The sequence below is a fragment of the Mandrillus leucophaeus genome, unplaced genomic scaffold (assembly GCF_000951045.1).
Source record: "Mandrillus leucophaeus isolate KB7577 unplaced genomic scaffold, Mleu.le_1.0 Scaffold747, whole genome shotgun sequence".
NCBI classification, from domain to species: domain Eukaryota; kingdom Metazoa; phylum Chordata; class Mammalia; order Primates; family Cercopithecidae; genus Mandrillus; species Mandrillus leucophaeus.
In genome coordinates this window covers 34,975-52,655 of record NW_012108108.1, presented here as the reverse complement: position 1 = coordinate 52,655, position 17,681 = coordinate 34,975, and the positions used below count along the sequence as shown (strand labels likewise).

General features: G+C 35.7%; 1 protein-coding gene across 1 annotated transcript in view; it reads left to right on the top strand.

Moving 5' to 3' along the window:
* LOC105529076 (protein TANC2-like) overlaps window positions 1-17,681 on the top strand; it is a gene marked incomplete at its 3' end in the record, with an annotated part of 274,386 nt that overhangs the window by 231,220 nt on the left and 25,485 nt on the right. The window contains exons 5-6 of the mRNA XM_011966129.1: window positions 1,569-1,717; window positions 8,638-8,824. Of these exons, the coding sequence (XP_011821519.1) occupies window positions 1,569-1,717; window positions 8,638-8,824 (336 nt within the window). The remainder of the gene's footprint in view (window positions 1-1,568; window positions 1,718-8,637; window positions 8,825-17,681) is intronic.

Below are 17,681 nucleotides of genomic sequence, written 5' to 3'. Positions count from 1 at the left end.
GTGTTTACAACATGCTTTGTTAGGATTATTGAGATTAACATACTATAAGCAATATGCCTATTATTACAAGTTACCTCTTATTCAGACATTCTCACCATTTGTAATATTTGTTTCCAGTGAGGAAGACACTGTTGTGCTCATTGGGAGCATAAATTCTGGAGTCAGGGAGCTCAAGTTCTAATCCTGGCTCTACCATTTACTGGTTGTGTTACTTTGAGCAAATAATTTAATTTATCTGTGCCTCTATTTTCTCATCTGTAAAATGAGGGTAATAATTTGTACCTTAGAAAGTGGAATCTAAAGTTATGAAGGTTAAGTAAGCTAACGTTTGTAAAGTATTTACACTAGTGACTTGTGCATCATAAGCATTATGTAAGTATATGCTAAATAAATATATACTCTTTTATTTTATTTTCCATATAGATTATAAACTTTTCAAAGTCAGTGACTGTATCTCCATGTTATATATAAATTCGCATATCTGTTGTTAACCATGTACGTAGAAAACACTTACTAATTATCTGAATAACTTTGTAGGAGACAGTGAAATAGAGCCCCAGAATATCTAGAGGTCTGGAATCTATGATGAGAAAAATTTGCAAAAGATTAGTTAGTTTAACCTTTAGGAGGGAGGAAAGTGTTATTCATTAATTTGAAGAGACCAGTTTTGCCTTTTCATTTTATCAAGGAATAAGAAGCTTCCAATTATTCTTGAGAAAAAAAAATAAGTATCTAAATGTTTATAATATAAAAATAACCCTACTGATTCTCTTATTTCTGTTCTGTGGCAGAGCAATATATTTATGTTGCCTCTGGGAGGATAATAGGAGAGGAAAAATAGAGCCTTGTTTTTCTACCTTGACATACATTCAGTGAGAGTTTTATAGAGATTTTTCACAGATGGAACACTTGAGTTCAGTACTAATATACAAAAATACACATATACCCTATCTCTGACCCCCAGCTTGTGACTTTATTAGAGACGTTAGTATAAAGTTAAATGGAATAATAACAATGCAGATCTTACCTTCTTGGCATTTGGAGTGGTTTACTGTGTAATACTGAATATCCTAAATAATAAGATGTGATTGTGTGTAGTGATGCTGTTGTGTTTTGGCATCAAACCATATGACACTACAGTTAGTGCTTGTAATGCTAACGGATATATCTGACCCCATAAAAGGATTTTTGTAATGTCCTTTAAAATCTGTGCTACTGTGGATTGTTACAAGGTGAGATTAAATGCTCTGAATTTAGAACAAAACCTGAATAAATATGGACAGTAAGTCAACATAAACAGATATTCATTTTAGGAAAATTTTTTTTTTGCCTCACATTTTTAATCATTTTGAGTTCCCTGGCTCATTTTTATTTGATTCGTGTAAATTTTGTACTTGGAAACAAATTTATATTGAGAGTGAGTAGTCCAAGAAAAACCTCATAACCTTGTCATTTTTGAGTTAAAATGTGAAAACTAAAGAAATGACCAAAGTGAATGTATGAATAGTTGCAGAACTAGACCATTTTATTTTGAAAGATTCATGTTCTTCAATGCCTTCTTGTTACAGGTGATGCTGAACAGGAGCTTGGCCCCCCTCCATCTGTAGATGAGGCAGCAAACACACTCATGACTCGTCTGGGTTTCCTCCTTGGAGAGAAAGTCACAGAAGTTCAGCCAGGTGACCAATACAGCATGGAAGTGCAGGATGAAAATCAGGTAAGCCATTTGCTATCACCTTTGAGAAACACAGTATGAATCAGCTTATTATGTCAGAAATAATCTCAATTGTTGAAAGCCTTTTGAGGCCTAGAATACAATTTAATTTTCCATAATCACTGTTATTTCTTCGGTTTATGAATAATCTTTTAGCTTTAGTCTTAGAGTTACAATCGAAAAAGCCACTTTTAGGTTTTGATTGATTTAATGAATGAATGAATGAGCAAGCCAACAAATAAAATTGACGTGTATATAAGCACTGCACCCCAAATTTGCAGAGTATACATTCTTTTCAAGTGCATGTGGATTATTTACCAAATTGATGATATGCTAAGCCGTAGAGCAGGTCTCAACAAATTTCCAGAGATTCCAATTACCGGAACCACAGTTGAATTTATCAGTTACAAAATGATAATTTAGAAAGTGGTATCTAAAAGATTACTTGGATCATTAGTTTAGATTTTCTCTTTTTTTTTTTTTTTTTTGAGACGAAGTCTCACTCTGTCGCCCAGGCTGGAGTGCAGTGGCCGAATCTCAGCTCACTGCAAACTCTGCCTCCCGGATTCACGCCATTCTCCTGCCTCAGCCTCCTGAGTAGCTGGGATTACAGGCGCCCGCCACCTCGCCTGGCTAACTTTTTTTTGTATTTTTAGTAGAGACGGGATTTCACCATGTTAGCCAGGGTGGTCTTGATCTCCTGACCTCGTGATCTGCCCGTCTCGGCCTCCCAAAGTGCTGGGATTACAGGCTTGAGCCACCGCGCCCGGCCTAGATTTTCTACTTTTCTAAAATACATATTTAAAACTAATATTTCTTTTTAAGCACATCTTTAGCTATATCCTGCAAGTTTTGTTATACTTAGTTTTTATCATTTCAATTTTAAATGTTTTCTAATTTTTTTGTGATTTCCTCTTGGACTCAAAGGCTATTTAGAAGTATATTACTCAATGTCTACATATTTGGGGATTTTCTAAGTATCCATCTCAGAAAGTTAAAAAAATCAGCAATTTAAAAAATATTTTGTAGTTTTCTTTCTTTTTGCTATTTTCATGTCTTTCAGTTTAAATGTAGCAAAAGAAAGTACTAGAGTCAGATTCATTTATATGATCTTAATCTTCAGTGTGAATGATAGTGAAGCGTTTTATTCAGGAGATGACAAATTAATTTTAAATTGCATATTAATAAAAGTGAAGATTCTATATCACATATTACTTTCATTACAATGAGATATACAAGGATTATTTGAATATATTTATATATCATGTGGATAATTTCAGATGTTCCAGGGCGCTCTCCTCAAGTCTCACTCCTAGGTTATTGGTTTTGCTAGCTGCACATTATTTAAATACTATCTTAACTCCCTGATTATCTCTAGCCCTGCCTTTTCCCCTTTACTTGAAATTTGTACATGTAGCTTCCCACATTATATTTTCTAACTAATGTTTAAAATGTATCTCAAACTTAACATGTCAGATTTCTCCCTAGAACCTGTTCCTTCTGCAGTGTTTCCCATATGAATAAATGGTATCACCTACTTGCTTAGGACAAAAGCATTGGAGCCATTTGACTTCCATCAGACCCACATTCACTCTTTCAGCAAATCATAGACCCCGGCTTCAAAATAAGTACTCAATCTGATCCCTTCTCACTATTCCCACTGCTATACCCAAGTCCCAGCCACTGTCATCTTTTGCCTGTGCTACTTCAATAGGTACTAGAATGTAAGACTGGAAGGCTGGAATTTTTGCCTGTTCTACCCATTGCCATATCCTCTGCCCCTAGAACATTATTGTCTTTACTAGGTGCTCAGTAGGTATTTATTATATGAATAAATGGGCCTCCTAATAGGTCTCTGCTTCCACTCTTGCTCCCCTGTAGTGTGTTCACACAGTAACCAGAGTGATCCTTGTAAAATGTGAATCCGATTCTGTCACTTTGCTTGTAATCTCCTGTATTCCCATCATACTTAGAATAAAATCTAAAATCTTTACTATGGCCTGGAAGGCTGCACCTGATCTAGCCACTTGCTACCTCTCCTACATCACCTCCTACCCCTCTCCCTTTTATGCACGGCTCTCCAGCCACATTGGCTTCCTTGTCATTTGCCAGACACATCAACTATATTCATTTGTACTTGAATGTTCTTCCCCCACAACTCACTTCCTCACTTATTCAGGGTTCTGCCTAAATTTTACGTCCTCAGAGAGGTCTTAATTCCTCTTCTAATAATTGTACCTGCCCATCCCTATATCCCCTTATCCTCCTACTTTAATTTTTCATAGCTTTTACCATTAACTGATATTACATTACATGTTTAGTTGCAGGGTTGTTTTACCTCATAACAAGAATGTATGTGTCATGATGTCAGAGCTGATGATTTTTTAAATCAATTTACATTGTAACTATGTCAGTATGCTGTGCCCTGTGAATAAAAAATGGGAATGATCTTGTTGAGGGATTTTTAAAAATTGGGATCAATGAAACGTCTATTTCACCTCTCATTTCTTGATATTCATGTCAAGTTAAAATGTGACTTTTCTAATAATGACCAGGTAACTTGATGTCTTATATCTTATAACCTGAATATTTTTCAAGGACCCTGTCATTTCTACACAGCTACATTTCCTTGGATTATAAAATGTGTACTTGTTGCTCTTGAGATTTTGCATGTCACAGTGACTTCTGTGTAAAGTCACAAGTCTATGGAGTACGCCTTACTTGAACATTACTGAATAACAATCTTAAGTAAATGAGCAGTATCATTGATTTAATATAATTAAAGCAATATGGTATGATAGAAAAGCCATTGAACCAGAAGGGAGAAAATTTGTGTTCTAGTTCCAACTCTGCCACCTACCGTTTTGTAAATTTGGACATGTCACTTAACGTCTCTGGGCTTTATATTTTTCATAGGTAATAATACTGACATTTATTAAATACCCACTGTGTACCAATTATTGTACTAATTTTTTACTTGCACTATTTCGTTAAAGCTTCTTCACAACCCAGTGTGGTGGAGTTCATTCATATTCCAATTTTCAAATAAGGGATGGAAACACACTGCCAGAAAGTGATGGAATGGTATTCATATCCAGGCAGTCTGCTTTTATAAGCTGTGCTCTTAACAACCACACCATACTGTTCCAGTGTAATATGAAATAATAACACCTGACAGGGTTGTTGAAAGGATCAAGTTAAATCATGAATATGAAAATCCTTTGTAAGTTGTAAAATGCCATATAAATAAAAAGTATAAAATAATATGCAATATAATTAGTATATAAATATATGCAGCAACTGTGTGATCTGGGGGAAATTACATCATAGCTTTCATACTTTCATTGGTTTCATTTTCACATTTCTTAAGTGGGGGAAATAACATGCATTATGCCTCTCATACCACGTTGATAAATAGTAAATGAGATAACATATAAAAATATTTTTAAATTGTTAAGCTTTATACAAATGTAAAATATTAATAGTGAAGCTAAATGATAGCCTTCTTGCAGTGTAATATACGCTGGAACTATCTTGGAACCACACAAGAAAGTGACTGAATTGATCCCTGGAATTTCTGGTCTCAAGAAGATTATTAAGAAGTAGGAGGTCATGTTAATTTGGTGACTTTCTTCTGAGCTAAACAGTATATTAACAAAGATAAACTGCTGTGCTTAGGAAGATCATGTAGCGATGATATTCTCAAAATAGTAATGACAGAATCTAATGCAAGTCAGCATGCATCATTTTTCTGCAGAAAAACAAAAGCATGAAAGTGATATTCACCTGACCCCTTTCTTCTTTCAGTAGTTTCCAAGGTATTCAAATGGACCTTATTAATTTCCTCTTTAGCTACTTACCTTGTGCATTTGTAGGACCTTTAAGAGATCCAGATTAGGAGCTTTCTTAGGATTCTTCTGGAGGACATTAAGGGCAATGGGAAAAACACCCAAAGGTTTAGGAAGTGCAGTGGCTTAAATAGATGTCCATTTTAGCCTACAGCATGGAGAATAAATGTTGTCTTTCTCTAGCTCATTAACTAGTCTCCTTAAATAAACATAAGGCCTGCCTTTTAAGTCGTAAGCCATAAACAATTTTCTGTTTTCTAAATGGCTTGATATTTAAGCTTTGCTTTTACAGTTAAAGCTTTTAAAGTATACATTCTGTGATATGTGCAGAAAATAACTTAGAGTAAAAATAAGTAAGTGTCGTTTGGGCTTAACCTCCACGTTGTCAATATTATGCATATAATAAGATTTTCTTTCACAAAGAACAGAATGAGAATCTTGTCTAAGAACAGAAATGAGTTGTTATAAAAGTAATAGATTCATACCATAATAAAACTTTTCTTCTTCTTTTTTTTTGGAGACAGAGTCTCACTCTGTTGCCCAGGCGGGAGTGTAGTGGCACGATCTTGGCTCACTGCAACCTCCACCTCCTGGGTCCAAGTGATTCTCATGCCTCAGCCTCCTGAGTTGCTGGGAGTACAGGCATGCACCACCACACCCAGCTAATTTTTGTATTTTTAATAGAGATGGCATTTTGCCATGTTGGCCAGGCTGGTCTCAAACTGCTGGCCTCAAGCAATCCACCTTCCTCCAGCCTCCCAAAGTGCTGGGATTACAGACATAGGCCACCATGCTGGGCCTAAAACTTTTCAAGTATGGGATGACTATAGCTATATCTAATGTAAAAGACCTGAGTACAGTTCAGTTCATCTACCCACATGTGTCTCAGAATGGGAGTGGGAGGTTAAAAATTGTTTGCCACATTTCTAACCTGAAGGATTCCAATTCAGTAAGTCTGGAGTAGGGGCCCAGTATCTGTCAATTTTGTGAGAGAGCTTGCATGTTTGTTTTTTACATGTCACAAGTGATACTACTGTGTGCCTAGTTAGGAGTCATTGCTCTGTAAGGGAAAAAAGATTTTAAGGTTTAAAAAAAATAAAATAAAATCATTGCTCTGGTAGACCAGCATAATATTATAAAAATAGAGATTTTAAAAAATTGAAACTCTCCTCTTCTCTGGAGAGGTAACATATAGTAGAAGAGAAATTTGGATACATTTGAGAGCTTACTGTGTTGTTAAGAAAAATCAGATTCTAATATTATTGATACGATTGAAAAGATTTACTTGGTTGGAGGGTAATGAGAATGTCACTTGTTCTTGATTGAGTCTAATGTATCTTTTGTAACCTGGTTATAGTATTTAAATTAAAATCAAAGCCTAGATTCAACACAGATGATTAAATACAAGGGACTGCATCTGGAAATCGTCTCAGGATGAGTTGAAGAGCCTTAATATTCTCATAGCTAGTTATCAACATATTCTCCATTTATTAAATTCTAGCAGAAAGAGTATGAATAGAGACTCTATTTGTAAAGAAGTTGAAAGAAAGGTTTCTTTTAAATTTAACATTTAAAAATGTTAAATTTATCATTAATGCGTCTTCAAGTAATTTTGCTGCTGATCAGTTAATAATTTTAAAAAGGATAAAATGTTGGCTGGGCACAGTGGCTCATGCCTGTAATCCCAGCACTTTGGGAGGCCGAGGTGGGTAGAACAAAAGATCAGGAGTTCAAGACCAGCTTGGCCAAGATAGTGAAACCCCATCTCTACCAAAACTACAAAAATTAGCCAGGCGCAGTATTTGGTGCCTGTAATCCCTGCTACTCGGAAGGCTGAGGCAGGAGAATCACTTGAACCTGAGTGGCGGAGGTTGCAGTGAGCTGAGACTGTGCCATTGCACTCCAGCCTGGGCGACAGAGTGAGACTCTGTCTCAAATTAAAAAAAAAAAAAAAAGATAAAGTGTTTTTAGTGTTTGAAAAAATATAGTTTTATTCACTATTGTAATAATTTGTGTAGAAAGAGTTGAAGAAAAGTGAATTGTCATTAAATTAGGTAAACCAGAATATATTATCACCAACCTTTTTAGTAACTATTTATTCCTTCACAACAAAACTTAAAAAGTAAATAACTTCAAGTGTAAGAATCATTCAGGATACAAAGTGATCTCAGGCTATAATGCTGTTACAGAGAAGTAATTTAGGTTTGTATTAAATTAATACTCTGTTTTATTAGACAAACTTTTAGAATAAGGCATTTTTCCCTGCATTCATGTATTGTCTCTGGACAGCTTCCTGTGTATCAAAAAGACACTTCCTTGCATTAAGAACTTTTTTTCTTTCCAGCTATAGAGATTATTTTTTCCCTTCCATCTAAAGAAAATTATTGTCTGGGTACGGTAGCTCACACCTATAATCCCAGCACTTTGGGAGGTCGAGGCGGGTGGATCACCTGAGGTCAGGAGTTTGAGACCAGCCTGGCCAACATGGTGAAACCCCATCTCTACTAAAAATACAAAACTAGCCGGGTGTGATGGCACATACCTGTAATCCCAGCTACTTGGGGGGCTGAGGCAGGAGAATCACTTGAACCCGGGAGGCGGAGGTTGCAGTGAGCCGAGATTGCGCTATTGCACTCCAGCCTGGGCAACAAGAGTGAAACTCTGTCTCAAAAAAAAATTAAAAAAAGAGAAAGAAAATGATTAACAATGCAAAGTTCCAGGTCTTTCAAAAAGTTTATTGATTGCAAGGAAAACTTGCAAATAGCAGGGAAAACTTGTGCTTGATAAAAAATTTCTCTATTCTATTAATGAATGGCAATGATAGGGCACTTGTCACTGGAAATTTCGTAGGCAGAAAAACTGGCAACAGTCTCTGTTAATGTTAGGTTCATCGAGTTTCACATTAATTTGTAAACCCCAAAGTCCCTATCCGAGAAAGCAAAAACAAATAGAGCCTAATAAATGTAAAAGCTATGCATGTAGGTTTTTTTTTTCATCAGAGCACTTATTTTATCTTAAAATATACTTTAACAGCTGGTCAGGTTATCTTACTTATTCATAATTCCGATTTTTCAGACCTCAGCAATCACCCAGCGGATAAGTCCTTGTTCCACCCTGACTAGCAGCACTGCCTCTCCACCAGCCAGTAGCCCCTGCTCTACACTCCCACCCATCAGTACAAATGCAACTGCCAAGGACTGCAGCTATGGGGCTGTTACTAGTCCAACCTCTACCCTTGAAAGCAGAGATAGTGGCATCATTGGTGAGTTGGTTTTTATATTGATAATTTTGTGTCTTTTTTTTCCTTTTTAAAATAATTACACAAGCTTACGGTTTTCAAAAATTCTGCTTTTGAATTGTTGAGATGTATATGTAAAACTTTCCTGGTCTTTTTAATGATACTGGAGAGAGAAACTTAAGGGTAAACAAAATGAAAAGTATTCCTCCCTACTTAACCACTCCTTACCAGGATATTCCCTGATAAGAAGGAGTGGATTTAAAAAAAAAAATTATGTCCACTTCTTCCTGTAAATGCATGTACATCATCTGTCTACCAACAGAAGTAGTTTAGAAAAAGTTCATTCCTTACTGGTATAGTCGAGAGTTTTATGAAAGAAAGGTAAGATTAGATTAAGTGGCAAAAGAGTTATGATTTGAGTTGTTCTGGGTCTATTTGTGCAAACCATATATTAGTTATTTAATTAGTTTTGGGAGCCCCTTTAGATTTTGTTTTCCTTCTTGTCAGTAAGCCCTGTCTTTTTACCTTCTGCAAAGTAGAAAAATGGTATTTCTTTGTTTATGATTTGAAACCTTATACGAATACATTTTTATGGCAAGCTTGGGCATAAAGAGAACTCGAAACTTAGAGAAGTATTCAAGCAAAGAAATTTTCCATTTCGTTTTTCCTTTGTGAATTTTCTCATACTTTTTTTTTTTTTTAACCAAAGATCCTAGTTGACTACTTAGTCCTAGAAATATATCTAAATAATCTTCAACCCAATTAACAGTTTGCAGCAGAAACTAAAACCACTCTGATAAAGGCAATGCTGATGGGATATTATGTAGTTTATTATCTCCAGTGGACTCTAGGTAAACATTTCATCAGAGCCAGATGTGGACTGTTGGAGACTAATTTATGTTCAGGAGATAGGTCATCATTGTTTATATGTATTGTTATGATTCAACACCTCTTGCTATGAAAATCATATAGTATATTTCTAGCTCAGGAAATCTTTCATCATATTAAAGATTTTGAGTGATCTTTCTAGAGTAATATTTCCTACTAATGCATTTTGACAACCAGAAAATATTAAACTATTGTGATTACTCTTTGGGACACTGTTCTAATGCTCTTCTTATAGTTAGGTATGGAGATAAGAGTAGAGGAAGAACGTAGTTCTGGGGCTTCTCAGTTTTTATGGTTGTATAATGATTCAGATATTGAATATTATTGTATACCATTGGCATTTACAAAATGCTAAAAATAAAATAGCATTTCCTTTAATAATGGAGTTACCAATAGACTCCTTTGGGCAAATAAGTCTGTGTACATTTTCTAATCAGAGATAAGAATTTTAAAATAGTATAAAGCTATATATTTATACTCTGTGAGAAGATAAAATGGAAACTGGGCTTCTGTCCAAAAGATAAATGGCTTTTCTGGGTATTCCTTTTCTACCTAACAACCAGATGATGACGGTGTCATAGTCTCCAGCAGCTTTACGTAGAATAAAGAAGATGAAAGAACATAAGTGGTAATAAAAATAATTGTAATTAAATGTTAATTTATGGCTAGATTTCTCTTCAGACCTCCAAAATTATGGTATATGCCAACCCCAATTAAGTATTTAGGAGTAGAGCATAAATGGGGAATGAATGTGTTCCATCATCTATGATATTGCACATGTGAATGTATGGGTTTATATTTATACCTAGGTAGACAAAAGTGATTATGTTTTTTCTTCTTTCTCTCTGGGCCCCAGGTGCAGAGAGCTGAATTAATAATACTCCTCAGTATATACAGATTGGTCTGTGCAAAGCCCCTCTCAGTTTATTACTTTTCCCTTTATCCTCAATTCCATTTAATTGCAGCCATGCTATTATATTTATATAAGTCTTTGAATATTAATGTATCCTTGAATATTATATGTTGTTTGTGTATATTTGTGATTTTAATTTATAAAGTGGCATGTTAATACAGATCTTATTCTGCTTTTCAAAATCTATATGAACACCAGATTTCTTGCTTCTGATGATGTACATATTCTTCACATTTTACTTGCAAACACTTAGGTTACTTCCAACTCCTCTACCATTTGTACAAACCTTTTCTAGAGTTTATGCCTAGGGCTGGAATTACTAGGTCATGGGACATATAATTATTTAACTTCATGAAGTACTCCCAGATTATTATCCAGAATAGTTACAGTAATTCACATTCTCATCAGCAGTATGTAAAGCTTCTTTTCCCTTTTCTCATTCTTTGTTGACACTAGCTAGCCCAGTTCTAAAATCCAAAAACTCTTAAAACCACAGGTTTTTTAAAATATAAATTTACATCAAATTCATTTGGCTGTAAAATCTTACCTGAGCTAAGATGAGGCTACTTACAGTCTTTATCCTATTAAATATGACTATTTATACATTTTATTATAGAAATGTTAATATACATGGTTACAGGATACTATTCCCTATGCCATATACAGTATCTGTGCCTTTTTACTTTTTTAAAATATGAGACGGCCGGGCGCGGTGGCCCAAGCCTGTAATCCCAGCACTTTGGGAGGCCGAGACGGGTGGATCACAAGGTCAGGAGATCGAGACCATCCTGGCTGACACGGTGAAACCACGTCTCTACTAAAAAATACAGAAAACTAGCCGGGCGAGGTGGCGGCGCCTGTAGTCCCAGCTACTCGGGAGGCTGAGGCAGGAGAATGGCATAAACCCGGGAGGCGGAGCTTGCAGTGAGCTGAGATCCGGCCACTGCACTCCAGCCTGGGCGGCAGAGCGAGACTCCATCTCAAAAAAAAAGAAAAAATAAATAAATAAAATATGAGACATTCTGTATTTTGAAATATCTTCAGAGTTTCATATATGCAACTGTAGACCTGTGTCACCTGACTTTCTGATTTTAGTAAATCTGATGGTTGTAAAATTGTCTTATTTTAATACGTATGTCTTTCATTAGTGTAGCGATTCTGCAGCTCTTCATATGCTCATTGCCTATTGTATACTTGTTAAGGGGAGTCATTCAAATAGAAATAGGTAAAGTTTTGGGAAGAGAATAATCTAAAGAAGGCAAAAGAAAAAGAGAAGAAAACAGAGGACTGAGCACATAATGTTAGAGTACATTCAAAGAGCAGGGAATTGGAAGTGGGAGAAGAATGAGCCAGTGGACACCAAAAAAAAAGTAATCAGATAAATAGGAGAAAAATTGGGCAGTGCAATGCCACCAAAGCCAAGGGAGACATGTGTTTCAAGGAAGGGGTGCAGAAGGTTGGTCAACAATTGACAAAAGTTGAGAAGACAAAGGAAAATGAGAATGATTAAAGAATAGAAGTAAATATTTTTCCCACATTTGGCTTCCTTCTGTAGATATAAAAATGTATATATTTATTTGTTTAGAAGTTGTGGCAGATGTTAATGCCATGACTGCAAAATGTATCTCTAACTTACATAAATGCGCATCAATGTGTGGATTCATTCATTTTAAATAAATATTGAGTAAATAAAAATATTTTTACAGCAAAGTTGCAGGACACAGAATCAACACCAAAACAAGTTGTATTTCTATATCCTAAAGATGAAAAATCCAAAAAGAAAAATAAGGAAACAATTTCATTACAGTGGCATCACAAAGAATAAAATAGGAATAAATTTAACCAAGGAAGCAAAAAAAAAATTCTACATTGAAAACTGCAAAACATTGCAGAAGAAATTTTAAGACTTAAATGGAAAGATATCCTGTCTTCATGGATTGGAAGACTTAATATTGAGAAGGTAACGATATTTACCAAAGCAATCTACAGATTTAAAGCAATCTCGTATCACAATCCCAACAATAGTCTTTGCAGAAATAGAAACATCCAGCTGGGAATGGTGGTGTGAACTTGTAGTCCCAGCTCCTTGGGAGGCTGAGGCAGGAGGATCATTTAAGCCAGGAGTTCAAGTCCAGCCTGGAAAACCTAGCGACACTCTGTTTCTATTTAAGAAAAAAAAAGAAAGAAAGACTCATCCTAAAAGTCATGTGGAATCTTAAAGGATCCCAAATAGCCAAAACAATCTTGAAAAAGAACAAAACTGGAGGACTCACATTTCTTGATTTCACAACATATTACAAAGCTACAGTAATCAAAGCAGTATAAAGAGACCAGAAATAGGGGGCCAGGTGCAGTGGCTCACGCCTGTAATCCCAGCACTTTGAGAAGTAGAGGCAGACGGATCAGGAGTTTGAGACCAGCCTGGCCAACATGGTGAAATCCCGTCTCCACTAGAAATACAAAAAATAGCCAGGCGTGGGAGCGGGAGCCTGTAATTCCAGCTACTGGCGAGGCTGAGGTAGGAGAATCCCTTGAACCTGGGAGGCAGAGGTTGCAGTGAGCTGAGATCAAGCCACTGCACTCCAGCCTGGGCAACTGAACGAGACCCTGTCTCAAAAATAAATAAATAAACAAAAATAAAGAGACCGGAAATAAACTCTAGCATATATGGTCAGATGGTTTCTGACAAGGGTCCTGAGATCACGTGGCATGGACAGTCTTTTCAACAATTAGTAGTGGGAAAATTGAATATTGACATGCAAAAGAATGAAGTTGATCATTTACCATCTACCATGTACAAAAATTAAAATGGATTAAAGACCTAAGCATAGTAGTAAAAACTGTAAAACTACTCAAAATTTAACCAAGGAGGCAAAAAAAGAAAAAAAAAAACCTCGTACATTGAAAACTACAAAACATTGCTGAAGAAATTTTTAAGACTTCAATAGAAAGACATCCTGTATTCATGGATTTGATATAGGAGAGGAACAGAGAACATAGGAGGAAATCTTTGGACATTGCATTTGGTGTTGATTCCTTGGATATGAACCAAAAGCACAGGCAACAAAAGAAAATAATACATTGGACTTGATACAAATTTAAAACTTTTGTGCATCAAATGATACTATCAAGAGAGCAAAAAGGTCGGGCACTGTGACTCACACCTGTAACTGTGGGACAGGTTACAGAACTTTGGGAGGCTGAGGCAGGTGGACCACCTGAGCTCAGGAGTTCAAGACCAGCCTGGCCAACATGGCGAGACCCCCATCTCTGCTGAAAATATAAAAATTATCTAGGCATGGTGGCACAAGCCTGTAATCCCAACTACTCAGGGGGCAGGAGAATCACTTGCAGACAGGAAGCAGAGATTGCAGTGAGCTGAGATCACACCACTGCACACCAACCTGAGTGACAGAGCAAGACTTCACCTCAAAAAGAAAAAAAAAACAGAGCAAAAAGACAACCCACAGATACTGGAAATAATACATCTGATAAGGGATTAATATCCAAAATATATAAAGAACCCCTACAACTCAACAACAACAACAAACCAATTCAAAAATGGGAAAAGGACTTACATAGACATTTCTCCAGAGAAGATGTGCAGATGACCAATAGACACATGAAAAGTTATTCAACATCACTAGTCTTTAGGGAGCAAAAACTTGAACAGGCATTTCACAAAAGAGGAAACCTAAATGGCTAATAAATACGTGAAAAGATTGTTTAACCTCATCAGTAATCAAGAAAACACAAAATTGCAATTAGATAACTTTCATATCATCCAGATTGGCAAAATGAAGCCTGACAATATCAAACATGGGAAAGATCTATAGCAAATGGAACATTCTACAGTATATTGCAAACCAAAACCAAAATAAAATACTACTTTATACCCATTAGGATGACTATTATAAAAAGAAAGTGCAACATAACAAGTGTTGGCAAGGACGTGGAGAAATTGGAACTCTCATACATTGCTGCTGGGAATGTAAATGATGCAGCTGCTGTGGAAAAGAGTATGGCAGTTCTTCAAAAAGTTCAACATATAATTGCCATATGATCCAGCAATTTCTCTCCTTGGTATATACCTGAAAGGGTTGAAAGCAAGGATTTGGACAGATACTTGTATGCTGATGTTCATAGTGGCATTTTCACAATAGCCAAAAAGTGGAAATAATACAAATGAACATGGACAGATGACTGGACAAACAAAATGTGACATATATATGCAATGAAATATTATTCACCTTAAAAAGAAGTGAAATTCTGATGTATGCTACAACATAGATGAACTTTGAAAATGTTATACTAAGTGAATTAAGCCAGACACAAAAGGATTGTATGATACATATTACTCCACTCATGTGAATGGAACACCAGAATAGCTAAATCATAGAGACAAAAAGTAGAGTAGAGAATACTGAGTGGGGCTGCAGCAGCATGAGGAGTTGGTGGGATGTGGAAATGGGAAGTTATTGCTTAATAGATACAGAATTTCAGTTGGGGATGATGAAAAGTTCTAGAGATGGATAATGTTGATGTTTGTACAACATTGTGAATATACTTAGTGCGCCTGAATTATACACTTTAAAATGGCTAAAATAATTTTATGTCGTGTATATTTTACCACAGTAAAACATTTTTAAAAGAATAGTTATTAATATGTATATGGTATAGACAATAAGAATTTGGTAAATACCTGACTACTTCTCTTACCCTATAACAAAAATGACCTGTATTATACTCTAAAGCCCTCTAAAGCCCTCTTCTGTATGTCTTCCCATTTCTCTATTCGTACCAGTACTTTCTTTCTGGTATGTACTTTCTTTCCAGTACTTTCTTTCCTGATTTTGCCACATTTGTATCCCTAATTTATTATTTAGATCTCATATTTTCAGTTTCATATAACTGAAAGCTTATTTATGCAAATTTCTTTTTTTTTTCCTTCTTTCTGAGACAGAGTATGGCACTTTCACCCAGGCTGGAGTGCAATGGTGTGATCTTGGCTCACTGCAAGCTCCGCCTCCTAGGTTCACGCCATTCTCCTGCCTCAGCCTCCCGAGTAGCTGGGACTACAGGCTCCTGCCACCATGCCCGGCTAATTTTTGTATTTTTGGTAGAGACGGGGTTTCACCTTGTTAGCCAGGATAGTCTCGATCTCCTGACCTTGTGATCCTCCTGCCTCGGCCTCCCGAAGTGCTGGGATTACAGGCGTGAGCCACCGCACCCGGCCGCAGATTTCTCTTGTGCTTAGTGTTATGTGCCTCAGATACATTCATGTTGTTGCATTTTAGTCTGCTTGATTTTTATTGCCATATTATATTCTACTGTATGAATATAATTTTGTCATTTATGTTGATGAAAAGTTGAGTTGTTTCCAGATTTTTGCTCTTGCAAATAGTGCTGCTGTGATTATTCTTGAGCTTGTGTCCTTAGTCATATGCATGATTCAGAATGTTTAGAAGTGAAATTGTCAGGTTATTAGAAATGTGCCTCTTTCAACTTTATAAAATAATTTCATCTTTTATGAAATTATACCAATTTATACTGCCACAAGCAATATACTGTAGAATGTTCCATTTGCTATAGATCTTTCCCATGTTTGATATTGTCAGGTTTCATTTTGCCAATCTGGATAATATGAAAGTTATCTAATTGCAATTTTAGTTTGTGTTTTCTTGATTACTGATGAGGTTAAACAATCTTTTCACATATTTATTAGCCATTTAGGTTTCCTCTTTTGTGAAATGCCTGTTCAAGTTTTTGCTCATTTCCTATTGTGATTTGCCTTTTTCTTGCAGATTTGAAGGAAATCTTTATTTTTTAATAGGAAGCCTTAATTTTAATGTCAATTTTTTTAATTTTTTCCTTTGTATTTGACATTTTTGTGAAACTTTGCTTTGTCATTTAAGTCCTTAAAATCACCTAGAATTGGTACGAGAGTACAAATTTATATTTTTCTATACAAATAATTAGTTCCATTACTATGTTCATATGCAGTGTATTGCTGCCAGAAGCAAATTTCCATAAATGTCTAGGTCTTTTTCTGAACTTTTATTCATTCCATTGGTAAATCAGTCTCTCCTTATAACAATATTGTACTGTCTTTAATTACAACCGCTATAAGTCTTGATACTTGGTAAACAAAGTCCCCTATCTTGATAATCATCTTGAGGATTCTTGGCTATTCTGTACCCTTTCTTCTCCCAAATGAATTTAAGAATCAATTTGCCAAATTCATGAAGAACCCCTTTTGAGAATTTTATTAGAATTGCATTGAAACCATAGATCAATGAGTGATGAATTTACAACTGTTTCCAATATTAAATCTTCTAATCCCGGAACGTATTCTTTATCTCTTTCATTTAGAGCTTCTTTAATGTCTTTCAATAAAATGTTCTAATTTTTCAATAAGGTCTGGTATATCCTTTCAGAGATTTTTTTCCTAGATGCTTTATATTTTTATGCGTTTGTCAGTGTTATGTCTATTTCATTATACTTCTTACCTGTTGCATAGAAATATGTAGAGATTTGTATATTGTATTCAGCACTGTAGCAAATTCTCTTATTAAATAATTTATAGGTTTTTTGTGGTTTTCTACATACACAACCGTATTGTTTGCAAATAATGACATTTTTTGTTTTCCTTACCTATCCTTATATCATGTATTATTTATTGACTGATTTCTTTCTTTCTTCCTGATTTTTTTTTTTAATTTTTTGAGACAGAGTCTCTCTGTTTCCCAGGCTGGAGTGCAGTGTTGCAATCTCAGCTCACTGCAATCTCCACTTCAAACTCCCACTGAAGTGATCCTCCCTCTTCAGCCTCCTGAGCATCTGGGACTACAGGTGCATGCCACCAGACCCAGCTAATTTTTGTATTTTTTTGTAGAGACAGGATTTTAACATATTGCCCAGACTGGTCTTGAACTCCTAGGCTCAAGCAATCTGCCTGCCTCAGCCTCCCAAAGTGCTGGGATTACAAGCATGAGCCACTGCACCCAGCCACACTTTTTTTTTCCTTATTATACCAGCTAATTCTCTGGCACATAGAATTATAGTGATGGAAGCAATCAT